At 54.1% G+C, this 26128-nt stretch overlaps 8 protein-coding genes and 1 non-coding gene across 9 annotated transcripts; 4 read left to right on the top strand and 5 right to left on the bottom strand.

Moving 5' to 3' along the window:
* Nucleotides 1–31: 31 nt before the first annotated feature.
* On the top strand, nucleotides 32–457 carry UMAG_10278 (uncharacterized protein; the record flags this gene model as incomplete). The annotated part of the gene is made up of 1 exon (XM_011390864.1): nucleotides 32–457. The coding sequence occupies one exon, from the start codon at nucleotides 32–34 to the stop codon at nucleotides 455–457; it is 426 nt and encodes a 141-aa protein (XP_011389166.1).
* Nucleotides 458–1140: 683 nt separating this feature from the next.
* UMAG_02581 (putative H+-transporting P-type ATPase) lies at nucleotides 1141–4077 on the bottom strand (the record flags this gene model as incomplete). Its single annotated transcript, XM_011390682.1, has 1 exon — nucleotides 1141–4077. One exon carries the CDS (start codon nucleotides 4075–4077, stop codon nucleotides 1141–1143), a length of 2937 nt encoding a protein of 978 aa, XP_011388984.1.
* Nucleotides 4078–8335: 4258 nt separating this feature from the next.
* On the bottom strand, nucleotides 8336–9586 carry UMAG_02580 (uncharacterized protein; the record flags this gene model as incomplete). The annotated part of the gene is made up of 1 exon (XM_011390681.1): nucleotides 8336–9586. The coding sequence occupies one exon, from the start codon at nucleotides 9584–9586 to the stop codon at nucleotides 8336–8338; it is 1251 nt and encodes a 416-aa protein (XP_011388983.1).
* A 392-nt stretch (nucleotides 9587–9978) lies between these two features.
* On the top strand, nucleotides 9979–11149 carry UMAG_02579 (uncharacterized protein; the record flags this gene model as incomplete). Its single annotated transcript, XM_011390680.1, has 3 exons — nucleotides 9979–9991; nucleotides 10191–10551; nucleotides 10666–11149. 3 exons carry the CDS (start codon nucleotides 9979–9981, stop codon nucleotides 11147–11149), a joined length of 858 nt encoding a protein of 285 aa, XP_011388982.1.
* A 367-nt stretch (nucleotides 11150–11516) lies between these two features.
* UMAG_02578 (uncharacterized protein) lies at nucleotides 11517–14522 on the bottom strand (the record flags this gene model as incomplete). The annotated part of the gene is made up of 1 exon (XM_011390679.1): nucleotides 11517–14522. One exon carries the CDS (start codon nucleotides 14520–14522, stop codon nucleotides 11517–11519), a length of 3006 nt encoding a protein of 1001 aa, XP_011388981.1.
* Nucleotides 14523–15134: 612 nt separating this feature from the next.
* Nucleotides 15135–15223, top strand: UMAG_16048. The gene is given in 2 exon segments: nucleotides 15135–15171; nucleotides 15188–15223. It is a non-coding gene; the product is annotated as a tRNA-Val (tRNA).
* A 341-nt stretch (nucleotides 15224–15564) lies between these two features.
* On the bottom strand, nucleotides 15565–17569 carry UMAG_02577 (putative phosphogluconate dehydrogenase (decarboxylating); the record flags this gene model as incomplete). The annotated part of the gene is made up of 4 exons (XM_011390678.1): nucleotides 15565–16889; nucleotides 17128–17202; nucleotides 17334–17395; nucleotides 17553–17569. 4 exons carry the CDS (start codon nucleotides 17567–17569, stop codon nucleotides 15565–15567), a joined length of 1479 nt encoding a protein of 492 aa, XP_011388980.1.
* A 1817-nt stretch (nucleotides 17570–19386) lies between these two features.
* On the bottom strand, nucleotides 19387–23586 carry UMAG_02576 (uncharacterized protein; the record flags this gene model as incomplete). The annotated part of the gene is made up of 1 exon (XM_011390677.1): nucleotides 19387–23586. One exon carries the CDS (start codon nucleotides 23584–23586, stop codon nucleotides 19387–19389), a length of 4200 nt encoding a protein of 1399 aa, XP_011388979.1.
* Nucleotides 23587–25014: 1428 nt separating this feature from the next.
* Nucleotides 25015–26106, top strand: UMAG_02575 (uncharacterized protein; the record flags this gene model as incomplete). The annotated part of the gene is made up of 1 exon (XM_011390676.1): nucleotides 25015–26106. The coding sequence occupies one exon, from the start codon at nucleotides 25015–25017 to the stop codon at nucleotides 26104–26106; it is 1092 nt and encodes a 363-aa protein (XP_011388978.1).
* Nucleotides 26107–26128: the final 22 nt, after the last annotated feature.

Below are 26128 nucleotides of genomic sequence, written 5' to 3'. Positions count from 1 at the left end.
GTGATGCCTCGCAGAATTAGACACACTGCAAATGCACCGACTGTCAAGCATGGCCGACTTGTTGTTATTCCTGTCCTGTTTTATTTTTCAAGCACCCTCGCTGTCTCTCGCCCGGCTCCTCCGCGTAAAGTGGGCGCAAGTCGAAAGTTCGTTGCCGAGCTCTGCACCTGTCGTGTTTCGCCAGTCACACTTACGACTCACGCTCACGACTAATAGCCAACTCGTGTGTCGAATAGGGAATCAAACCATCTTATCGTTCCTGAGCCTGCGCCTTGCCATGGCGCTTTCCTCCATCACATTCGGTGGGCCATTGCCAGCGTCTGGCCGCTCGTATGACAGCACCCTCTGTTCAAAAACAAGCAGAACAAGGGTTGCTCGCTATCAAGCTGATCGCGTGTCGTGTGCCTTCCTCTCCCTGTCCAAATCATCCTACAGCACACACCAGCACCGGTGGTAGACGTCGGGCCACGACCGTGTCGTGGGACTCGTCATGTGTGCTTCGCTGTCGGCGCGACTCGCGTGGCAGCTCCTCATCAGCATGCCCTGCCTTGACGGACGCTTTGCCTCGCCTTGTTGCGAAGGAGCTCATTCGACCTCTGAATCGCTAGCGTCCACACCTGCTGCTCACACATCTCCGAACCAGCGACCGTGACATACCCTTGTCTCCCTGTATACCGCATCGTCTGTTAGCATCGCCACTGTCTTCAGAGCACGACCAACTTTGAGCAAGCCAAGATCAGTCACGAGTGTCATGAATACGAAACTCTTAAATTGCGACCCGTGTACAAGGTATGCAACGTATCACGAGATATAATCAAGAAACAACTGATAGAGAAGAGCGAAATCGAAAAAATGTGGTTTTAACGCCTGCAAAGCAAGCTGCATCCAGGACGATGCTCGGCTTTGAAACATTAACTGACAGACGGTCGTAAAGAGAGTGTAGATCTAGTTGGCATAAGAAACGCGTGGGCACGAAAGCGCAAATGGCGGCTACGGCCTTGGGTAAAAGGAGGGAACAGAGATATGGGAGCGAGAACTGGCTCCAGCTCTGCCAAAATGTTGCCAAAAGCAGAAAGCAGAAAACTGGCAGCGCGTGAATGTGAGCATGCATCTCGGTCTCAAAGAACGGTAATGGTACATCTACTCGTCCTCGATCTCGGTGCGTGGGTGGAAGGCCCAAAGCTCCTCGCCATCGTCATTCTTCTCGTGGACGATGGTGAGACGCTGCAGGTTGACAAAGAAGTCCTCCAGCAGAGGGTTCTTTTGCGAGCGCGTGCGGCGACCCAGGTTGTTGAGCCAATCCCACTTGTTGAGCACGTAGTAGACCGCACCAGTGATAGCAGTGACACCCATAGAGTAGATGTACACACGAATGATAGTGACAATATCGGTCCAGCCACCGTGGGGGGCAGTGACCGGGTTGCGGTTAGGAGCACCCGAGAGCCAGCCGAAGAGACAGAAGAGCGTAGCAATCACATCGACACCGAGAACAGCACCGACGAGCTGCCACGAGGGGAGGGTGATGTCCGACTCGCCACCACCGAGACGCGTGATAAAGATGAGCCAGTTCTCGGTGAGCGACACTTCGAGGAAAAGGATCTCCTGTGTGTTACCGAAGTTCTGGATGATACCACCGTTGTTGAGGAAGAGCGTACCACGAATGATCCAGGTACCAGCGGCAAGCAGCAGACCGAGGATGACCGAGATGATCCAAATCTTGGGTAGCTGCCACTCGACGGGAGCCTTGGCGTGAGGAGCGTTGTCGTAGGCAATCGCAATGGTGGCAACGTCAGCGAACAGAGCGATAAAGACGATCAAGTTGGATCGAATCACTTCGTCGAGAATGAGGATGGTGAGCACGAGGTAGATCTCCAGGTGGAGACAGAGCGAGATACGGTACTGGATGTAGGCCTTCATGCGGTGGAAAATCTGACGGGCAACCTTGATCGAGGTGATAATGGTCGAGAGACCCTCGTCGAGGAAGACAACGTCGGCGGCGGATCGGGCAGCGTCCGAGGCACCTTCGACGGCGATACCACAGTCAGCCTTCTTGAGCGAGGGAGCGTCGTTGACACCGTCACCAGTCATGGCAGTCAAGTGGCCACGGTGCTGGAGCATCTCGACGACCTGGTACTTGTGCTCGGGGAACACCTCGGCGAAACCATCGGCAGCCTCAACAAAGTCGTGGATGGCCGAACCAGCCATGCCGCCGGAACCAATGAGACGGTGCGAGTCGTACACCTTGGTGCCGAGCGCAAGCATCTTGCACGTCTCCTTGGCGATAGCGACGGCGTCACCGGTAAGCATCTTGACCGAGATACCGAGCGACTGAGCCTCGGCAATGGTAGCGGCAGTGTCGGAACGAGGAGGGTCGAACATGGGCAAGAGACCGAGTAGCTTCCACTGGCCATCGGTGTTCATGGCAACACCGAGCGAACGGAAACCACGCGAGGCAAAGTCACCGGCGACCTTTCGGTACTGAGCAGCAGTCTCGGCATCGGGAGCGCAGAGCTTGAGAATGGCATTGGGCGCACCCTTGGCGGCAATGTACTGCTTGCCGTCCTTCTCGACTTCGGCAGTGATGCGCTTCGAGACGGGGTCAAAGGGTGTGAACTTGTGGGTGATCCAGCCGGAAGCGAGCTCATCCTGAGCGGCGGGGTAGTCCTTGAGCGTCGAGATGGTAACCTTGTCGATAGGGTCGAGCGACTTGACATTGTGCGAAGAGGCAAGAGCGGCCACGGCCATCATGTAGTTTACATCGACACCCTCCGAGGTGAAAGGCTCGTGAATGGAGAGCTTGTTAGCAGTGAGAGTACCAGTCTTGTCGGAGCAAAGAACGTCGACACCAGCGAGCGACTCGATAGCAGTGAGCTTCTGAACGATGGCCTGACGCTTGGCGAGGTAGGCAGCACCGACAGCCATAGTGGTGGTGGTAACACAGGGAAGACCGACGGGGACACCGACGATGAGGAAGATCAAGGTGTAGATGAGCAAGTTGTTATCCGTGGGAGTGGCGATACCGGTGTTGCGGAAGAAACCACCGATCCAGAAGATTAGGGTAAAGACAATGACGAGGAAAAGCAGAGCGGAACCGATGGAGCCCATGACCTTTTGGAAGTGACCCTCACTTTCGCCACCGAGGACGAGAGCAGCGGTGCGACCGACAAAAGTCTGCTTGGCAATGTCAGTGCAGAGAACGTAGGCCTTTCCGCGCTTGCAACCGGTGGTGTAGAAGACGGTGTCACCAATGTGCTTGTCGACAGCGAGCGACTCTCCGGTGATGGCCGACTGGTCACAGGCGATGATGGCGGGGCCCTTGTCGACGCCCTCGTCATCGTCATCGTCTCCGTGGCGGGTTGCGCGAGCCTTCTCAAGGATGGCGGCGGCCTGGGAGCCGTCCTTGTCCTCGTAAGCAGCCAGGACGCGACCATCACAGGGGACAGTCTTGCCATCCTCGATCACGACAATATCACCGGGGACAAGGTCACGAGCCTCGATTTCGACCTCGCGACCGTCTCGGATAACAGTGGAACGAAGAGCGATACCGGCCTTGAGCTGGGCAACAATGTCACCAGCCTGCTTTTCCTGGTACCAACCGACAAAGGCGTTGAGAAGCAAGATGGCAATGATGACACCAAAGTCAATCCAGTCACGGAGACCCGCAGCAAGGACAACAGCGATTTCCATGACGTACAGAACGGGACCACGGAAGAAACCAATAAACTTGAGCAGGAGGTTCTCCTTGGGAGACTCGAGCTCGTTGTGACCGAAAATGGAGCGACGGTGGCTAACCTCAGACTCGCTTACACCCTTGAGCATGTCGGTCTCGAGCCACGAGGCGGGGACCTTCTGGGCAACCTCCTCGACCTCACCGTGCTTGTTGACACGGATTTCCTTGGTCTGCCAGAAGAAGGGGAAATTGCGCTTCTTGACGACGTGCGACTCGTCGGCACCCTCCTCATCGCTGCCGGCCGACTTTTGAGCGCGGATGAATTCGATGAGGTTGGCGTACTCTTCCGAGACGCCCTGGATGCCCTTCTCGTTCCTACCCTCCTGGGTAGCGGAACTGTCGGACATGATGAAAGAAAAAAGACTACCGAGAGATAGTCAAATGGAACTGCAAAGAGAAGGTGAAGCAAATGGCGACAAAGAAAGACAGAAAGAACGTGGCAGGAAGGGGAAAGTGAGGAGGGCAAACGAAAACCATAGTCGTAGCAAAGGCAAGTTTGAAAGCGAACAAGCAACAGAGGGGAAAAGATCAGTCTTTAGTGTTCGTGGAACTCTTTTTTGACGGCCGCTGCTAGTGTGTAAGAGTGATGAATGGTCGCCAATCATCAAGAAACACAAGACGTTGCATGCCGTCGAGACAAAAAGAACCACGTAGGAAAGCTTCGACTCATGTCCTCAGCTGCTGCAAAGTGAGCAACGTGAGCAGTGCCTACCCGCGTATCAGCGAGGCCGCTGGGATGTGCGCTGCGCAGCAGCTTTGCGTAGACACATGACGGTGTCGGTGAACGTAGAAGGGTCGGGTAAGATACTTACGCCTTGATGGATCAACTTGCTCGATCGGTTGGAATCAGCGCTCTACCGAGAAGTACTGCTTCAGCGATGAGAAACAGTAGATTGGGTGAACTGCGCTTCGACAGAGAACGGTGATCGTTCGCAATACTCTATTGCGTCGAGCACGGGAAAGGGGGGAGGGGAGGTTCTTGAGGATGATGGTGAGATGGGAGGAGCAAGAGGGACAAAGTTGACGAGATAGCGGCCAGAGTGCGGAAGCGGATCGAGCCAAACAGTGCCTTTGTTTATGGGGCGACGGCGACCAGATAGAGTGGACGAGGGCGATTCTGGCCTGTCGAATCTGTCGGAATCGAAAGTGGACACGGTTGGTGCACAGACAGAAGCAAGCTTGCTTGAGCAAGCGCACAGAGCTCCCGCACGATGGGGACAGGACGAGGCAAGAACAAATACAACAACGGTTCTGACGAACAATGAGAGCGAAGGACAGCGAAAGAGCAGAGAGCGAAAAATAATTCATAACAATAATAAACACTGACAGAATGGAAATGGAAATGGGAATGGGAATGGGAATGGGAATGGGGCGAGGCTCTCCAACAGTGCACACACGGGAACCAAAACAACAAGCGAGGCCTACGACCGAAATGGACAACATACAGCCGCAAAGGCACAAATACATCAACTGGGTGGAAATCATCACGAATCACAAATCGCTGCCGCATTCTGTCGTCGACGCACGGAACGAGACAAAACATGAATTTTCGATGCAAACTCACAACTCGTGACTGTCGCTAAGTTAGTTAATTTAAAGGAGCGCGCACGGCGGCAGATTTGTACTGTCAAGTCGATCAGCTGCTGATTGCTGCTGCAATGCGCGGCACTCCAGTTTCAACTGGCACGCGTCTGTGGATGGATCCACCGTTAGCTGTGCGCCTCGCTTTTCTCTGTCTCGACTGCAAGACTCGAGAGCGTCTGTTCTGCCGAAAATTGGCTTCAAAATCGAGCGAGCGACCAATCTAGCCAAAGCCAAAGACGACAATTCATTCCACAGATCCCCCCCTCCATCCCAAGCATCGGTCATATTCGAAAGCCACTTTCAACATACGACGATCAGTCTCAGTCACAATGCCTCATAAGCACCCCAATGCTCCGGAAGGGCGAGGGATCAAGTGCCAAAGGGAACGAAAGAACCTGGTTGATCCTCTAGTGCGGCTGATCACCTCGAGGTGAAATTCCTCGTGCCTCGCCGGCGGTGATGAACTGCGTGACGCAGCGGGATGGCGTTTCCGTCTGCAGAGTGGGTCAGAAGGAGAGGCAGACATGACCATATCGTGCATTGGCTCGCAAAATAAAGCCACATCGACACAGACCCGATTCGCGATTACAGACGAAAACGACTCAAGACTGCACTGGCAGCCAGAAATGAGTGCGGGTCACGAGTACAGCCAGTAGAACTGCAAGCATTGCGTAGTTGGGGGAAGAAATTCGAACATAATAAACAAAAACAAAAACAAATCAAGAGCGTGGACACAGGCACGGATCCGGCTGGATTTGCAAGCGTCGATGACAGGGTGCCGGCCGCACTTCTCGGCATCTGGCTCACGCAGATCCCAAACTCGAACCTCGGAACAGGCTCAGCCTGCTAGCCGATCAAAAGCAAACTTGTCATATCAGTCGTAGGTCAGGCAAGCGTGTGAGGTAAAGCGGTTGGATCGTGTCTTGGCGTCCAGTATGACAAGCCGTATCATCAATACCGTACGCGATAGGCCAGCTCACCGTACCTGCACAATACAGTAGACCCAAGAAAAAGGAGCCCGATGCTTGGCTTTGGTGATCGTTATCCTATCTGACAAAACAAGCGAGAGACGTGAGAGAATTACGAATTATACAACGACAAAAGAACTCGGTTTCGCCCTGTTATTGTGCACAGTGGAATCTTTCGTTTTGTTCAATCGTGAAATGCCAGAGTTTGAATCATCCGTCGAGAAATTGTCCTTTCCGCGGCGGGTCTAGCGGAAGCTTCTCTCAGCCTTGTGCCTCTCTTGCATCACCTCGACCTTGCTGTTGGAAGGCTGGCCCCATGAGGACGAAGGAAAGAATGTCCCTCTCCGACCATAGTCCTACTGCTTGCTTCTGGAAATGAGTTTGTCTCGGTCACAGAAAGCGGCGACGATGTTGTTTTGATTCTCGTGCCTAGTGGCGCATGGATTCACATTGGATGCATGCCGCTTCTCTCGCCTGCAGATAGCGATGACGGCGGCGCTTGTTTTGCTGCTAAGGGCCAAAGCTGCACTATTCTGTACAGTAGATGTTTTTCCCGCTTGTTGTCCCTTCTTTTCAGAAAGAATTTCCAATACCTGACAGCCCACTTCGCACGTTGTTCAGCGTCCTGTTGTCAGTTCAAGTTGCTCCGCAACAACTCTGAAAATGGCCAAGGTGCGCCTCGGCTTGCCATCCGCAGATCTAAGGAATTGTCGCATCGCAGCACACCACGCGTGTGGTTGCAATCATTCATTGCGGCCTCTTATGGGCTTGACGCTTGCATCCCGGTCCAAACTTCAAGGAAGTCTACCGATCAGAGAGCTACGAAGGCGAGGCGAGTCTCGTACGAGTAAAGTGTCGAAATTGTTAAAAAAGCGGTTCCAATCATTTCATAAACAAGGAGTCCTTTCGTGTCTGTCGCGTGCTGGCTGCTGCTTGACATTCGTGAATTGCTGGACCAGAGCCTCGCTTAGTTAGCCCAGACACAAATCAGCACGCTATGATCATCAGTGCTGCTGTGATGATCAATGCTGAACTCGGGCCAGAAGGGCTACAGCACGTTGCCGTCATACAACACCCAAAATGCAAGACCGCGGCCCAGCCGTGTTCTGTGACGTGCTTTCGGCTCAGTCGCATTTGTATCTCCGACACGTTGGCGATAAGGGGTTCCTCCTGGATTCACGATTGGATTCTGTTCGGCACACCGGGCGGCTCGCAGCGACCAATCGCATATGAGAATTCGAACTTTTCAGCTGTAATGATGACCTTGTGTGACGATTCGACCGCCAAGCCCCGATCATACCTCTTTCACCTAGGCTCGATTGTCCGCACCAAGCTTCGTCGTTGGCAAAGGAACTCAATTGCCGTCTGGTCACTTCACCGATGCGTTCCTTGCGCTCGCGCCTCTTTCGGTCATCAGAACCCGGTGAGGTAGCACTTCACAAGGCGGCGCTTACGCCGATGATGGTGTGCGCGGTTCTTACTAGAACCCTAACCCCTCCTTCCATTTTACATGCTCTTGAACATGGTCGGCAATCCAGTCCCACTCCGTGCTCATAAGTCAGCGTGTCATCTTCATCGAGCACCATGACAGTCGCCATGGATGATCTTTGTCGTAGCGTCTCGCCCTAGCAATACACGGGTGATGTGAGGCTGCGAGGCAACCTTTTACAAGCTGCAAATATACGAATTCGCCTATGCCGATGCCAATGCCGATGACAGCTCGCATTATCCTCGTGCTTTCTTTGCCGTTCAAGTCGCCGCGGCTACCGGCACGGTAGGCATTGTTTCTCACCTGGTCATTGGTGGTGGGCACAGGGTAGAGGAGCAGCACCGCGGCAAAGTCGGCTTTTCATCCGCCGTCCTAACCAATGATTTTCTCAGAAAATTGACGCTATCACACTACAGAAAAAAGGAATCCGTAAAAGGAGGTCCAATAATTCGCGGTTGGCCGAAGTTGGCAGGACTACGAATGGACTCAACCGAACTACGAAGACGCGGAAGTTTGGGCGCAAGGACACCGGACATAAATGGCAGCAAGACCTTTGACAATCAACTAATGCAAAGTGATACAGAGGAGTTCCACTCTTCCATTGAGATGCGGATCATGCGCTGAGGGAAACACCGGCAATGGTGGAAGATCGGGCGCCCATATCGCATCGGGCACCGACATGACTGGCTGTTGCAACGTGACTACGCTCGTCTTGAGCCCAAACGAGGCGAGGGAGGCTTTGAAAGCGTCATAGGTCTGCGCGTTGCGAATTGTACTTGCCACCAGGGCTCGACACGCACCTCCTCCCGCTGCTAGACAGGCTTGGATCGTCTCGACTAGAGGATCAATTAGTTCGGGATCATACACCACATCAGCGGCGAGGACCAGCGTCGGCTTGGCTTGTGCGAGAAAATGGATGGTCGGTAGATCGTCCCGCTGCTGACTCTGTTGACGTTCGGCAGCCAATTCGAGCCAGTCGAGCTCGCGGACCTCGACGGTTTCGGTAGCCGAGCCAAGGCCGTTCAATTGTAAAGTCTCGCGTAGGCGCGTCGAAACCTGACCAGGCATATCCGTCATGACGGTGTGAACATCGTTGTGCGAACAAGAGAGCTGATGGGTTGCGCAGACTGCTCCCACGAAGCCGGCGCCTGATCCGAGCTCCAGAATGCGAGTGCCGGGGGAAGTGATCGCTGATGGATCGCTGACCAGATGCGCAGCAAGTCGCAGACCAGCCTCCCACGTTCGCAACCCCGTAGTGCCTTTGGAAATCGCACTGCCTTCTTCCCTGAGCGTCACTCGAGAGTGATTTTTCAGCAGGTCACCCTCGTCTCGATTGGTGTCGTCTACCGTCGTGCCCGGACGGGCGGGCATTGGCCAATAGTGCGTCGTGAACTCCATATCCGGTGCAGACCCCGCATATATCGCCAAAGCACCAGAGGATCCATTAGCTATCACTTGGGTATACCTCTCGAGCAGGGCTGCATCCACCTCTGGGTAATCAATCTCGTCGACGCCTTGACGACGCAGTTCAGAGCATTCCTCCTGAACCGCAGCATCGAGCCTCGCGCACAGCTCGCGGAGAAAGAGTGTTTGGTACCTCGCAGTAGCTTGAAACATGGGATGCTGAAACAGGTCGCAGTCGAGCTGGTCCTGTATGCGCAGCAAGATGGAATGCGAAGGCCAAACGAAGGCCTTTGACCGGGGCGGGATGCGTGCTTGGTACTGAATAAGGACGGTCCGTCGTGCGTGCATTAGCGTTGATGGACCAGGACCATCCTTGCTGTCAGATCCGTCGACCTGCTGAGCAGCAGTCATGGCAAGCCTAGCGATTCAGGTAGTGCAACTGCGGCAAGCGACAGATGAAGGCTGGCTTGCAGGCAAGGGCCATTCGTGATAGGAGATACGTCACCAGCAAAGAAGAGTTGGTGCAAGAAGTTTACGCACGAAAAATTCACGATTCGTGATTGACTTAGCTGGGCAAAAAAAGGTGCACACACTTGACGCGTAAATTGCAAAGTCGCGTGTCTGGTGGCCAACGACCAACACGGTGCAACGTGCAACACGTTGAAATCTGTCAGAAAGCTCAGTCGTGGCGCGTACCTCTTCCAGGCACATTCACGATTCGTGATTCACATCTTCATCCACACCGTTCATTATTGGTTGTTCAAACCATTCCAGCTCAAACGGCATCAGATCAATCCTTCAAAATGTTCAACAACGGTAAGTCGACGCCAGACTCGCTCTCAGTGTTGTTGAAATGAGCCAACAAGAGGCTTGAGCGCTGGTTATGGGGATGGATGCAACTTGAAGCATTTTCTGACAACGAGTCTACGTTTGAAACATGTGTGCTTTCGCTTTGTACTTTGACAATCGGCTCGAACCTTTGCATTCAACACAACCAATCTTGTCTTACGAACAGGCTTTGGAGGAGAGAGCAACCCATACGCTCAGAACTATTCAACAGGAGGAGGCGCGAGCGGAGGCGGCTTCTTGGCCAACGGAAGTCAGAACGACTCGCCAAGCGGAAAGAAAGCAGGCAACAACACGCTCCGACCCGTCACTATCAGGCAGATCCTCAACGCTGAGCAGCCGCACCCAGACGCCGAGTTCATTCTTGATGGTGCCGAGCTGGGTCAATTGACCTTTGTCGCTGTGGTCAGAAACATCTCGAGGAACGCTACCAACGTTGCATATAGCGTCGAAGATGGAACTGGACAGATCGAAGTGCGTCAGTGGCTCGACAGCTCTAGTGATGATAGCTCCAAGGCGTCCGAAATTCGGTAAGTTCTAGGTTGCGCACGCGCCAGAAGGTCGTTCTGCTGCCAACTTGAGGAATGGACCACTGTCGAGCGATGCTGACTGAACCTCTTCATTCCGGTTTTTGCACATCACAGCAACAACGTCTATGTACGAGTGCTCGGTACGCTCAAGTCATTCCAAAACCGACGTTCCATCTCGTCTGGTCACATGCGACCCGTGATCGACTACAACGAAGTCATGTTTCACCGACTCGAAGCAGTCCACGCGCACCTTCAGGCGACACGTGGTCCTACAGCATCTGCGCTCAAGGGCGCCACTTCCACTGCGCTATTCAACCAAGCCGGAGGCTTGGAGAGCAATGACATGAACGCCTATTCGGGAAGCAAAAAGCAAGACGTCAACGATCTGTACAAGAACCTCGGCGAACTGCCACAACAGATCATGAGCATCGTTACGCGCGAATCGCAGAACCACCCGGATGGCGTCCACGTCAGCCTCATTGCTAGGTTGCTGAACGGCGTAGATGTGAATGACGTCAAGAGTGCCGTGGAGGACCTGAGTTCGGATGGGTATCTGTATACTGCGGCTGATGACAATCATGTGCTGCCCACTGCGTAGGCGAGATGGCCATGTAGTCTTTTTCACGAATGAGATTTGCGTTCGTGATTGGTACCGTCCAGAATCGGTTGTTCGCGTGTGCGCGTGAGATCCTGCGCTAGACAGCGTCAGGGATCGGCGTGTAATCCCAGCAGTGCGTCTAGTGCTACAGAGGAACAACGGTTGCGACCGAATACGCAACCAGCTCTACTTTCCCCTCACGAATTGGCATCTCTCAGCCAAAATCATGCTTGGCACACGGTTCACGCATCTGTCTTGGTCAACACGAGCCGTCAATGGGTTGAGGAACGGTTCTGAATTGATATTTCCCCCCTTTAACTTACAATTTACATCAGAAGTACTGAACAAGAAGAAAGGTGAGCTTGGCTCAGTAGCCCCCGCCATAACCACCACCATAGCCGCCGCCACCCTGATTGTAGCCACCTTGACCATATCCACTCTGACCGTAGCCTCCAGGTGGAGGGTATTGCTGCGGCGGCTGGCCGTAACCCTGTGGTGGCTGGTTGTAGCCCTGGTTGTAGCCCTGGTTGTAGCCACCCTGACCGTGCTCGGGCTGGCCGTATCCGTCACCGTAACCGCCTGACCCGGGAGGAGGGCCACCGGGGGGAGCAAATCCACCACCTTGGCTGCCGTACCCACCACTGTGGCCCGTAGGCTCGGCTTGAGGGAACGATGGCCTGTAGCCAGACGTCGACTCATTGTCGTCGTTTCGACGTCCATCACCAGAACCGAACTCTCGACCTGCCTCTCCTTCAGGCAGCTCTCGGAAAATCTTGTTTCCGCCAGGAACGTGACTGCCCACAAAGCCGTGCACTTGGTTCGACATGTAGTTTGAGACGGAGCCAGCCATCTGCGATCCGATACTGTTGCCTCCCGAACCACCACCGCTGTTGGCTCCGTAGTTGTGACTGCTCTGGAAGCTGTGCGCAGCCTGACTGTTGGCGCCACCCATGAAAGAGCCCATGTTCGGTTGGTCGTTTCCGTGCGTGTGTGGTTCAGCTTTTCCAGAGCGCGTGTTGGTGTGGTTCCGCACACTCTGCTTGCTCAAGCGGCCGATCTCAGTAGAGTGGTTCCTGGCCCAGCCGGCGACATATTCCATCATCTCCTTCTGCACAGGCGCCGCATCGTTGCCAATCCAGTAAGGATGGACCATGGGCGCCAGACATTCGTCGGCGACACGAGCGGGATCCATACTGCGATCATCCCATGCCTTGACAATTCTTGTCACCGTGTTGCGAACAATAATCTTAGCCACGTTGCCAGCTACCTCGTTAAGGATGAGTCCAAAGTGATCCTTGCTCAACATCGAGTGGGTGGGATCGGATGCGTTGGGGTTGTCAAACACTTCGAATTGCTCCTGCTTGTTGATGACCGCTCCGGAACCGAGCTTGAGCGCGTTCATGCCCTGTTGCATGATAGGCTTGGCGTAAGGCTCGATGAGGGTAAAGACGAAGATGTTGAGTTCATTGAACAATTTCTCGATGAGGGAGCTGAGACCAGGAATCTTCTCAATCGTGCCTTCAATACCCTTCACAATACGGTCGCGCAGCTCGAGGATCTTCCAGAGGTTGGCGTACATCTCTTGCGGCGACATGTTGGCAGGGTCAGAGACCGGTCCACGGGAAACGTCCTCAAGATCGCGCGAGACGTTGCTTCCGCCTCCACCGGGCACCTTGGCGAGCATGCCGAGTAGGCTCTGAACTGGGCTGCGATTGTCCCCGCTCGACTGTCGTTTAGCGTCGTCCATGGCCTTGTTCAAGTCCGAGATCGAAGCTTCTGACAGGTGATCCTGAGCTTCGCCGAGCAGCGAATGGATAAAGTCGGCGCTGCCAAATGTTCCCGTAACAATTGGGGCGATCTGGGTACCGTCAGGAGCGCGCACTTTAACATTGTCGCCCACATGCAGGAAGACATTGTGGTGACCAAGGCGGTGAAGAGCAAGCTCGGTCCAGTTGCTGTGAGCGGGGAAGTCCTCGAGCGTGTGAAGTGCCTGACCAAGCAGACGGTAGGCCTCGTACAGGTCCGCGTCCCTTCCACTTTCACGTGCGCGACGACCCATCTCGATGACTTGGGTCAGCGTGCGACGGACCAGACCCGAGCCGGTACGCCATCGACCATTCTCGTTGGCCAAGTAGTTCTTCATACCAGAGCGCGGATCAATCTCGAGCTCCTGCGGGTCGATCGGCTCGCGAAGACGTGGGTCATATTCACGAGCGTCCTTGCCGTCAGCGTAGCCCTTTGGATTGTCGAGATGCTCTTCGGGCAAGTAAACGCCGAGCCTTTCGTCGGTGACCTGGAATTCAGCGGTGGCGTAGCCGTGAGCCAAGAAACCAAGCACCATGACAAGGTTAAGAATGGCCTGCTTGGACATCTTTTGCAGGGCAGCAACGTCCATGGCCTGACTGTAATCGCGTAGCCAATTGCCAAAGTAAGTGCGCTTGATGTCGAGACCGCTGAACTTGCTGGAACCGAAGAGTGAGCCACCGGCCTTCTTAAAAAGCTCCTCGAGAATGTCTTCGATGTCTCCATGGCGGAAAGCCTTGCCTTCCATGTAGGCAAATGAGGGAATATTGCCGGCACCGAAAGCGTAGGCACCTGGAACTGAGGAGAGTGCGATAATGAGCATGCTCAGCATGACGACAAAGAAGAAGCGTCCGCCGAGCCAGTTGCGACGAGGAGCCTTGTTGGAGCTTGCGGGACCCGCAGCTCGAGCCGATTCGATGGAGACATCGTTACCACTGAACAGATCGCTGTCACGAGAGGCATCCGCGAGGGCTTGTTCGATCTCTGGATTGGAGCGGACCATGGTGGGTTGCTCTTCTTCGAGAGAGTTGGAATGGAGATCTGAAGAGGTCGGGTTGAGCTGGGATGCGCTCAGAGAAAATCTCGATTCAAGCGCAAGCTCGTCACGAACAGCGTTGACGATCTCTTCAGCGTCTTTTGCGAGGTCGTTGACGTCTTCTGCGTCCGAGTCCGTCAGGTAGTCGGAGCTAGCGTTGTACGAGCTGAAAGCGTCTGGGAAAGTGGATCGCTCGACGTTCAGCTGATGCTGTGTGGATTTGATGAGAGCGTCGATCTCGTCCTGTTGGTCGCGTGATTGTGTTTGCGAAGAGTTTGAAGCGGCGTTGCGCAACGGCGTCTTCGACTGCGGCGGTGTGGGTAGTGATGCGCTGGAAGATTGAAGCTTGCGAAACCTTTCGAACAAGTGTTGGTCGGTATCAACTTGCTTGTCTGTGTACGGGAGGCGAGGTCCACGAGCTTTGGCAGGAATGGGTGTGGATTCGAATTGGGTTCTTGTTGGGGCGGAAATAGAAGGAGCTTTTGAAGTCTCTCTGAGCAAGCGAAGACGTTCTTTCAAAGCTTGGTCGGTCATTCAGAACAAGATGCGCGTAGAGTTAGTCGTGCGAAATCGGGAATGAAAGCGCTTGAATGTGGTTTCTTTCAGGATGTCGTGCACGAATCACGAATCACGAATCGGCATGCAGCTTTGCACGAGAGTTATGATTCTGATCCAGCCCCACGCCCTTTTACCAGCTGTGTGAACACGTGTGGCGCAGTCACGAGTCGTGAGTTGGGCGCGGTCTCATTCACGATTCACGATTATCTTGCGCATCACACAGACTCGTGACTCACAAAGAAGATTGAGCAGAAGTCCGAGCTGGCACCTCGTGAGCTTTGACAGCTTAGCAAAAGGCTTGGCGCGCTTTGATGGTGCGCGAAGAATTTTAGGTGCAATCTGGCACAGCCTGCGGAAAAGGGGGCCGTGCGAGGCTGTGCCGCCTTCAGCAAAATGCAAATCTGAAACTGATTGTCATTCACGTTGGATTCACACGACTCATGTCGCTCACGTCTGGCAACAGCGATCAGCACCGCTTAGCACTGCCATGAATGTCCCCAGCTGGTAGAATCCTTGTCAGCTGGTCACGAATGTAACCCAGAATTCAAACGGGTTTTTATGCAATATAGATGCAACCGATTACCCAGCGCTGCTTTAGCTCAGTGGTTAGAGTAGTACCTTTACAATCGTACATTGTAATACGGTATTGGTCACAGGTTCGATCCCTGTAAGCAGCAACCGAGATGTGATTTTTCTGTTTTCAATTTTTGTCTCGCTTTTTGGTCCTTCGGACTGAGCAGGAGCCAGCGATCTTATCACCTTATCAGTCGTCAGTGTGAATAAAGAGCCACAGAGAAATTTGCGGTTTGTCGGTCAGTGCAGTTGCGATTGTTTCAAGCGACGGCTCACAAACGGTAAGAAAGACGGGCTGGATCGTTATGAGTTCATATTCAAAAGAGAGAGTCGGATCATAAGAGATTTTAGATAGCAGTACAATCGAGCAGGCCACTCGGGGTCAGGCAAAAACCTTGAAAGGCGACGAGGCCGTCGCGTGCTCCCACGGCGCCAGATCGACAGCTTATGCCTGGTAGGTGGAAGCCGAGACGTTACCACCACGGCCTGTCCAGTTGATGTGGATGTCCTGGCCCTCGGGAAGCTTTTCGCTGGCGAACTGGGGCAGAACACGGAAGGTGTGAGCACCAAAGTAGTCACGCTGGGCCTGCAGCAGGTTGGCGGGGAGCAGCTCGCGACGGTAGCCGTCAAAGAAGGCAAGGGCGGTCGAGAAGGCCGGGGTGGGGATACCCCACAGGATGGCCTGGGCGACCACGCGGCGCCAGCCCTCCTGAGCATTGTGGATAGCCTTGTTGAAGAAGTCGTCGAAGAGCAAGTTCTCCAGCTCGGGGTTCTTGCGGAAGGCCGCAGTGATGTCCTTGAGGAAGACGGATCGGATGATGCAACCACCACGCCACATGAGCGCGATCGAGGGGTTGTTGAGCTTCCAGTCGTACTCCTTGGCGGCCTCGCGCATCAACATGAAGCCTTGGGCGTACGAGACAATCTTGGAAGCGTATAGAGCCTGCTCGAGGTCGGCGATGAACTGCTCCTTGTTACCCTCGAAGGGCTTGATCTGGGGACCGCCGAGGATCTTGGAGGCACGAGTACGCTCGCCCTTGAGCGACGAAAGGCATCGGGCAAAGACGGCCTCGCCGATGAGGGTGACGGGCTGGCCGAGGTCGAGCGCGTTGATGGCGGTCCACTTACCGGTACCCTTCTGTCCGGCCGAGTCCATGATCTTGGTGAGCAGAGGGGCGCCATCCTCGTCGTTGTACTTGAGAATGTCACGGGTGATCTCGATGAGGAACGAGTCGAGGACACCAGTGTTCCACTTGGTGAAAATGTCACCAATCTCGCCCTCCTTGAGACCAAGGCCGTGCTTAAGGATGTCGTAGGCCTCGCAGATGAGCTGCATATCGCCGTACTCGATACCGTTGTGGACCATCTTGACGTAGTGGCCGGCACCGGTTTGGCCGACCCAGTCACAGCATGGCTCGCCATCCGACTGAGCAGCGGTCTTCTGGAAAATCTCCTTGATGTGGGGCCATGCAGCATCCGAACCACCGGGCATGAGCGAAGGGCCGTGACGCGCACCCTCCTCACCACCGGATACACCGGAGCCGACAAAGAGGATTCCCTTGGCCTCGAGCTCCTTGCAGCGGCGGATCGAGTCGGGGTAGTGCGAGTTACCACCGTCAATGACAATGTCACCCTGCTCGAGGTGGGGGAGGAGCTGCTCAATGAAAGCGTCGACGGCGGGACCGGCCTTGACGAGGAGAATCATCTTGCGAGGGCGCTTAAGCTTGGCAACGAATTCCTCGATCGACTTGGCGCCAACGACGTTGGTGCCTGTGGCATGGAAAAAATTTCCAGATCCAGCCGAGCCAAGAGTCGGACAGGGAAAATAGGCGGAGATTGGTAGATCAAGATGAATGGGGGCCGAAGTGGGCGTTCAGATGAGTAAAGGGGAAGCAAAACCGTCAGAAAGCAGATTCGAGCGTCTTTCCAAGTTGGGATCATGCGATCCTCGAGCTTTGCAGCAGAAGCTACGAAATGCTTTGCGGCAATGCTCGCTTTTCAAACTTACCCTTAGCCTCGTTGGCGAGGAAGTCGTCCACCTTGCTGGTGGTACGGTTGTAGGCGCAGACGGTGAAGCCCTTGTCTGTAAATTGAGAGAAGAAAAGCGAAGGAGAAGGGACGGTTAAGACACGTCATTCTCTAGCAAGAGCGACAGCATTCCAGAATGCCAGCATGTGCAGCTCGCTCGTTTCACAGCCAATGTCACAAACGTACCGTTCATGTTGAGGATCAGGTTCTGACCCATGACGGCAAGGCCGATGAGGCCGATATCGGCACTGCAACAAGCAACAGAAATCATCGGCGGTAACAGAGGAATCACCGAAGGAACAAGGTCGAGTCAGCATCCCGAGAAAGTATAGACTGCGATGCGATGACGAGAGGTAGATGCACCCGTCATGGTCCGGAGTTAAGCAAACAAGACTAATCACTTACACAGCTTGGGACGACATGTTACGTGTAGTAAGCTGGGCGGCAAGTGAGGATATTCGGGTCCGGGCTGTAGAGAGAATCCTTGCAAGTGCTGAAGAGCAAAGGGCAAAGAATGGAGAGGAGGGATGATGGTTTAAGAGAGAAAGCAAGCTTTGGATGGCAGAAAGATAGGTGCGAGGGTGCAGATCTGCAGTCAACGAGAGAGACGCACGAGACTGGAGAGGGTGTACGCAGTGTTGGGACCAACGCTCGACTGCTCAGAAGAAAGCGATCCGAAGAGGCGAGCTGACCAACGGCCTATTTTGCGCCTGTGTGCAGTTTCTGTTAACCAGGCAGGTGGAGATGAGCAACAGTCAGTGATCAGCCGGCTAGCTTTCTTTGCGCACGGACACGGGCGAACTGCGCTATTTTCTGATTTTCGACCAGGGCTGTCCGCCTAGATCGATTTTCTGAAAAAGGTGGCAAGAAAGAGGGTTGGCTGCGATTGGAATCATCTTTGGAGAATCTTATCCAGCCGATCGCAAAATGCAAAATTCTACACTCTTCTGTCCTGAACCGTGAACCGTGAACCGTGTGAACCGCACAGCGCATACCACCCACACATTCGCAACAACTGACAGCTTCTCACACCAAATCGGCTGTGCGCGATCAAGAAGAAACAGGTCCGGAACATCAAATAGAAATGAGAACCAGACTCTACAACGATGCTTTCGCGGCGTTCTCAAACTAACTTTAGTCCCGACCATGCGAGATTATCTTCTATCAGACGTATCAGTCAGAAGCAAGATATCGTCCATCTACACCAGATTCTCCCTCTCTCTGATACACGAAATCTCATGGAAACTTGTCCGAGAGATGTCCGGACTCGCGCCGCGCCTCTCTAGATAATGCTGCATGCCTTGAGAGATTCCCATGAAGCCTGATTATCGCCCATCTAGGTTCTCTCTGCCTCTACCGCTTTTGACTATCATTTACGAGCCATCTGCGAAGCTCTTTCTTGAGGCACGGGCTCAAGCACTCCAAAGTATTGATGACTCCCTCTGAACAAAACTCAAAGAATGGGAGAGTCTTTGCACCGGTCCGGCGATCCTGGCGGGTTCCAAGTCATGCATAATGATGCCGCCTCATCGATCGATAATGCGGGATCAAAGGATGCGCGGCAACAGCACAGTCACAGAGTCACTCACGACTTTTTCTTTGTGTTTTCTCAATTCACGATTTCTGTTTTCGCTTACATGAGTGGAAGTCTAACAAGATTCACCCTTTTCCGTGTTACCGTGTAGCTCATGTTTCTTGTTCGAGGTGCGAGTCGTGAGTGCGGTCCGGCTTCCCCACTCTTCAGCATCTCCCTCCGCGGGGTGAAACTCCACAATCGTGAATCACGAATGCGGCTCCCCACAGATCCAGTCTGCTGTTCTCTCATGGCGCCCGCCCTTGATGAAGCTTGCAAAGCTGTCAGGAACATGGATAACTGTCAGCCAGCCAGCGAGCGGTGCATTTTTGTCAAATCAATCTAAGAACCCTCGTTCGAAAGTAGACCCTGGTGGAAGACACACTCGCTGATGCCCCTGCTCAGATCGCCGGTCCGTAACAGCATTCTCCTCCAAGCGATCTCTATCGTTTCCGAACTCACAAAGCTTCTGATGTGTATGACACACAGACCAACGATCAAAGAAGTGCACCTTCCTAATTCCATCCGCAGTCCCCTGTTGTGCATAAGTATGGGTCGGTTGCCAAATGTAAAATACAGCGCATCATGTTCATCAAACACAACGCATTTTTTCGTGGAAGGACGTAAAAATATCCAGTCTGCACAGAGAGGACTCAACCATGCGCGTCAGGCTGGCTTTGAATAGATGCGGAGCACGCCAATCGAGCCTCCAAATCCAAAGATGAGGCCAGTCTCATGGCGCTGAGACGTTGAGAGACCCTGCACAGGATGCAGGCGTGAGAACGACAACGCATCATCGAGCGATATCTCTAGTGAGCGCCGTCCTGTTCGCGAATGTTGCAGAGATTGACGACCTGGCGACGGCCTCCTGGTTACCTGTTCCGACGTGAGGAGTAATGGCTGACGTGGCACCATAAGTTCTCCGCCGCGTCCGAGAATCAGTTCTTCGCGCAGGTCAAGCGCCCACCACTCCCATCGGCTCTGAGTCGAGCTCCTCGGCGCTCGACCAACACCGACGAGTAGGCTTCCAGCCCCAGCGGCAAAGCTTCCGCCTCTCTGACATCGAACCCAGCCAAGAAACCTCAGCTGGCGGTCATCCGACTTCTGCATGGTTCCGCTAGGCGGTGGCGTGTTCGGGAAGACCGACAAGCTCGATGAGGCTGCCAAAGTCTGAGAGCTACCATCGGCCGATGCGCCCGTGCCGCTGCGATCTCGCATGTGTGCACTTGCGCGACGCAGCCTAGAAGCCGATCCATGCGACGACATCGGGTACGCCATTGGATTCGTAAGCTCCGAGGCAGGACTCGGCGGTGTCGAGACGTCTGCCCAGAAATTAGCAGCATTCGTGCTAGATCCGTTCGGCGTGCGAATGCGGAGGGGTGAGCCGGATGCCACCGCGCTCAAGCTGCTGTGAATGGACCCGCTCTTCTCCATCACTGCAGCTCCAGCGGAAGGACCGCTCGAGACAACGAGCAGTGAAGCTCGACCTGTGGTCTGTGCGATGAACGCAGAAGTGCTGACCTCGCCAGAGTCCATGGCTGAAAGGCCTATTACAGGCCCATCGTCCAAGTCGACGCTGCTGATGCTTTCGGCTGAATCCGAGTCAATCAGCTGTGCTCGCCCATTGGCGAAACCGAGGAGGAGTGTGTTTCTCAACAGCGGTGCCTCGTCTGCCACAGACGGTCGACTAGACAGCTGACAGAGTAGCGCCGAGCAGATTTGGCCGCGGTCTTCCATCTTGAGAGTGAACACGGTCTTGGTGCTTACGCCTCCCGACTCTACTGCTCGAATATGAAATTGGCCGTCAGAAGTTGCAAAGCCTATCAAAGGTGTTCGAGATGACGCCGAGCTGACTGAACTGCCATTGGCTGTGCTACTGCTGATGATGTTGGCGCTCGGATTCTGGCCCGCAGCCACGAGGACATTCAAGGATCGCCAGCGCAACCGGGAGTCAAGTTGGGTTCGAGATGTAACCAGCTTGACCTCTTTTCGTGCTACATTCCAAACGCGAATCGTGCCGTCGCAGTGGGCCGACAGCGCAACAGCCGTGTCGAGGCGGTGCATGGATTCTTGGTGCTGCGGCGTCAAGCTAGTGATGGGCGAGGCCGAATCAAGGACAATGTAATCCCAAATTGGCTCCAAAGTCTCAGCGGAGAGGAACAGCACTCTACCCGATGCATATCCGATGGCCAACCAGCCTGCCTCGGCTGAGAGTGCCAGTGCTACGAAAACGCTCTGTTCGAGTGCAAGCCCCGAACGTGCTCTGCCAATCGTGCTTCTTCGTCGCGAATCTTCATTCGATGCGTTGCCGCCGTCGACTCTCCAAATGTGAATGTCTCCACCATTATCAATCGAGGCTGCAAGCCCTCCGTCCTGAACGAGATATTCGATATCACAGGAGTGAGCGTTGGCGATGACCGCAGTTTTGGGTTCAAGAGACAACGGCGAGGTAGGGGCTGTACATCCGTTCATCCCCTCGGAGGGATCCGCTTCGGATTTGTCCCGCTGTGCGTCAAGAAGCTCAGTATCTTTGAGCAGGTAGAGCAACAACATCCAGAGTAGCGCTGTGGTGCCAGAAATTGGAAGGATGACGAGCTTGACAAACCAGACGACTGCTCGAATTCTAGGACGGAATAAGGCCCAGTCTGCAAAAGTGGCAACAGACGGAGGGGCCTGTCCCTCGGTAGATGAACGAAGCGAGAGAATGGTCCACGGCCTGACGTCAATTCGCAGCTCTTGAGCGCCCATGGGGTTGAGTGAGGTCCAGAAGTCCGCGCTCGGCGACGACGTCCACCAAGGCAAAGAAGGATTGAGCTTGGTATCGAGATGTCCAAATGGATCAAAGGCGCTATTCGAGGACGGAGTGGGACGAGTTGTATCCCAGTCGTCCGGAAGGATGTAGCTCGATTGCTGATGGCTTGGGAAACCTGTCCCATAGTAAAGGTAAAGCCCACCCATATAGACGAGGATGAGGGTGAGACTTGCAGTTCTGGCGGTCCTTGCCTTCCACAACTTGGACACTGCTGCAACGACAATGTTGCCAGATCTGGCAGGTACTCCGATGACACTACCGCGTTTCCTCGCGTCAGAATGAGCGTCACCATCTGCATCTTCGCTGCCGCTGGTGCTTCTGTGGGTAGTGCTATCGTGTGAGTGTGAAAGATGCTCCTGCTTCCTGCTCAGTCGAGTGCCTTGCGTCAGAAGGTCGGCCAGCTCGAGACGTTGCATGTCGATGCTGAGGACGGTGACGAAGAAGGTCATCTGCAGGAACCAGTCCATGATGAGTGAGAAAATGGCAAAGATGCAAAACTCGCGCACAGCTCTCACCTCGATGAAGAGAGCGATGACAAGCAGCAGCAGAATATCTGCGAGCGTGGTCAGGGTGATGGGCACGCCCACTTTGCCCAAACCGTGTGCGATGCGTGACGATACTGTAAGGGATAGCGGCGTGTCGACGATGGCCTTGGTGAGACTGTACATGTTCTCCGAGCCAACGACGACAATGACAAAAGGCAGGAGTTCCCAAGGAACAAGGGTGAGTCGGATACCAAGAAGCGCACAGATGCTAACACTCATGATCATGCTGATGATCAGTTGGGTGGTGCCGGTAAATGCAAGACCGAAGCGCGAGTGAACTTTACGCAAGTTGACGAGGCCACGCGAGATGTAGATGATGACAAAGGCGTAAGCTGTCAAGAGGAAGATGTGTGTAGGCTTGCGCTTGGATGCAGCTGCGTGCGGAGCGAATTGCAGGACGAGATTGTGAGAGATGCTTTCAGGCGACGCGATGAGCCGTACCTGACCGCCCGTGACTCGAGTGAGGAGATCTTGCCAGCTTGCTTGAGCGGCTGACGAGGAGATTGGCTTGGCCACAGATGGAGAAGATTCTGCATTGGAGCATGCGGCAGGATGGTCGTTGTGCAAGAAAAAAGTAAAGGCGAGGAATTCGGCTCGAGGCAATCGCTTGAACAGATGCCACCGCCCGGCCAGAGTGGTGGAAGGAGACATTGGGGCCCCCAATCTGGTGCGATTGAGCGAGGAATGAGCGACAAAAAGCGCAGGCGTGTCATCTTTCAGGATGGCTTGCGAGTCCAAGTTCCAGTATTCAAGCGGCGATAACGTCAGGCAGGCCGCCTCCTTGCCGAAGGTAGTCTGTCGACCGGGAAAGGAGGTGCGTGCTTGTACACAGACCAAGCCAGACTTGCGGCTGTCGTCATCTTGGGCATCTGCCAATTCCGATTCAATCGACTTTTGCAGCTGGAGCGCTGAATTGAGAATACGTTTCTCGAGCACGCCGAATCGAGGGCCTCTGCCTGCCATGACATCGTCGGTGGTGATAAAGACATGTTCGACACGGATCGATCGGCAGCGCGGTCGCGAAAATGGATGGGCTAGAATGCCAGCGGAAGATGAAGATTGCCGTGTTCGGTGATCGAGAAGGACCTTGGCGTCGCTGATGTCGACAGCTTGAAGGTCGCGTGCATCGTCCCACACCATGCGAAGGTCACTCAATGCGTTGACGTGCTTTCGGCCGCTGCTGGCAAACGAGTCCATGAAAGGGGTGCTGAGCGACCTCCATACGCTCTTGGCATCGCCTCTCGAGACACCAGGGCCACCTTTAGATGCCCAAAAGTAGATGCCCACGGCGGGATAAAAGAGAGAGGTGATGACGAGCGAGCAGAGCAGCAAGGTGCGAATTTGGTGTTTAGAGATCCATCGTCCATGTAGTTGAAACAGTGCTTCGCCTCGAGACCGCAGTTGACGAACGAGGGGCAGTGAAGACGCAGAGCCGGACGGCGACCTCCTTGCTCTCCTCGTTGTGAGCTTTTGAGGGTCGCGCCGCACTCCAAGCCCCTCTTGGGCCATACCGGCCGTTACGCCTGGGCGGCTTGTTTACTGTAACTGATAGTGTGTACAGCCTCCAAGCAGCGTGCGCAACACAAGCGGGACGGAGTTGCCGAATTGTGGGCTGGAAAGCTTCCACCGGACGCTCGGGGAGATGAAATCCAATTGATAAAGCCAAAAGCCTCCCGAGGTTCTTTTCATAAGCGCTCGAAAGACATGATCCAGTATGCGCTCTGTCCAAAGAAGGGGGGAGAGGCACTCCTCGTGTGTGTCGGAAAGCAAATTCAGAGCTCGAACGTAGATGTGAAAGGAAGAGAGGGCGAGAGACAGAATGGAGCTTGCCGCGGGTGACTGAGAAGGTGATGGCCAAAGAAGCAATCGTGGATCATGAACATGAATCGTGAATCACGAATCACGAATTAGCGTGTAGGAATCGGAATTGCTTCCAGCATCGGCAAGGGTCCGATGGTGCACTCGTGACTGATTCGAAAAAGAGCTGCAACTCGATGAGCTCTTCGAAGAAAATGAAGCCAAAAAAAATGCGGAGCAGCAAACACACTAAAGCCCGACCGAATACGGCTTTGCCGTCCGTCTCCTTTGTCGGAACAATCCTCTTGAAAGTCCCCCCAGTTCACGCATTTGCCTCACAGCAAGCAGACTCATGACAGTGAGAAGCTAGACGCGAGACGCGGAAACCAAGTCGAAAGCGCTCCCCAGAAATCAGCTGAGTCTCTCCAAAGCGGCTCAGCTTGTGTCAATCCAGATTGGCTGATTCCGTCCATCCGCTAGATACCATGACCAGCGGCTGTTGACATCCTTGAACACATCTGGAAAGCAAGCCATCGTCTTGGACGACAACCATGATCATAGCTGAAATGGAACACGCTCAAACCAAGCGCATCTGCTGAAGGTCTTGAGTTAAAAATTGACCGCTTCGGCTCGCTTCGACAATCACAAATTGTGAATTACGAAAACGAGGTGAGTCACGAGCCACGAGTCGTGGTGTTACGTCAGGTGCGAAGGTCCGTGGTCCTTCGACAGGCCGTCAAGGATATACAGTATTTCTCATTGATGATTCGTGATTCCTGAGGTTGACGGCTGAGCTGAAGTCACGAGTTAGCCTTCGTGTTCCACGGCAGTTGACTTATCTCCGCAACCCTCATGACTCGCACGGACGAGAACTGAGAGTAGTAAAAACGCACATACCACACAGCACAAATACGAATGTGCACAAGGCAATCAGAAATGCGCTGTTCGTCCGTGCGTGCCTCCACATCGGCTTTCTAAACCTTGCAAGTCCCGCTCTGTTCACAACCTTTGCGGGAGAAGCCGACCTGATAGTTGCGCCAGAGTCACAGAAAAACGGCAATCACTGGGATTCGTGATTGAAGCTGCATTCTCTATCGTCTGAACTACCATCAATCGGCGCGCTCCAGAAAGACAGAAAGAATGTTCCTGCCATCCAAGATGAAAGCCTTGGTTACGACCAAAGACAAAAAGACCGAGATACAGGAGGTGCCCCTTCCTACGCTCGACAAGGACGAGGTTCTTATTCGTACGCTTGCAGTCACCATCAACCCTACCGACTGGAAGCATGTCGCCCTGATATCTGGCCCTGGCAAACAGGTTGGATGCGACTTTGTCGGCATTGTCGAAGAGCTTGGTCCTCAAGTCAAGAACAGCTCGCTTAGCAAAGGTGATCGCGTGGCTGGTTTCGTGCACGGCGGTTTGGATCCTGATCGAGGCAGCTTTGCCGAGTTTCTCAAAACCAACAGCGAGATTGTTGCTACCATTCCGGACAATGTGGACGACCTGACAGCTGCCTCGCTGGGGATTTCCGGAGAGACTGCGGTTCAAGCACTATTCCACAGACTGGCGATCCCCGTGCCAGATTTGTCCAATGCTCCCATCAAGGTGACAGATGATTCGCCAGAGATCCTGATCTGGTCCGGAAGCACAAGTGTCGGTCAATGGGCCATTCAAATTGCTCATATTTCTGGTTACAAGGTCATCACCACCGCAAGTCCCAGAAATCACGAGATGCTCAAGGAGCTTGGTGCAGACGATCTGTACGACTACCGCGACGAAACAACCCCTCAGAAGATTGCTGCAAAGTATCCCAACCTAAGCAAGGCGCTCGACTGCATCTCGGAGAACGGCACACAGCAGCTCTGCGTCAAATCCCTCGGTGCAGAGGACGGTGACATTGTCGTACTCCTCAAGCCAGACAAGGAGGCTATCAATTTGCGCAAAGGCCAAATTAACATCATCCACACTCTCGTCTATACCGCTCTTGGTCGTCCATTCAGTTACGGAAGAGCTGTCTATGATCAAGATCGTGTCACGGCCGACTCTGAGCTCATGAAGGAATGGCTGAACGGCAATCAGGGTCACTTTTATCATTTATTCAAACAAGGCCTCTTGCGCGGCAACAGGATCAAGGAGATGCCTGGAGGCCTGGAAGGCATTCCAGAGGGTCTCAAGTACGTACAGGAAGGCAAGGCTTCCGCCGAGAAGCTGGTGCACAGAATCAGCTCGTGATTTGGTAGGGTAGGCGATGTGA

Source organism: Mycosarcoma maydis, chromosome 6 (genome assembly GCF_000328475.2).
Source record: "Mycosarcoma maydis chromosome 6, whole genome shotgun sequence".
Lineage (NCBI taxonomy): Eukaryota > Fungi > Basidiomycota > Ustilaginomycetes > Ustilaginales > Mycosarcoma > Mycosarcoma maydis.
This window is presented reverse-complemented; position numbering and strand designations above follow the sequence as displayed.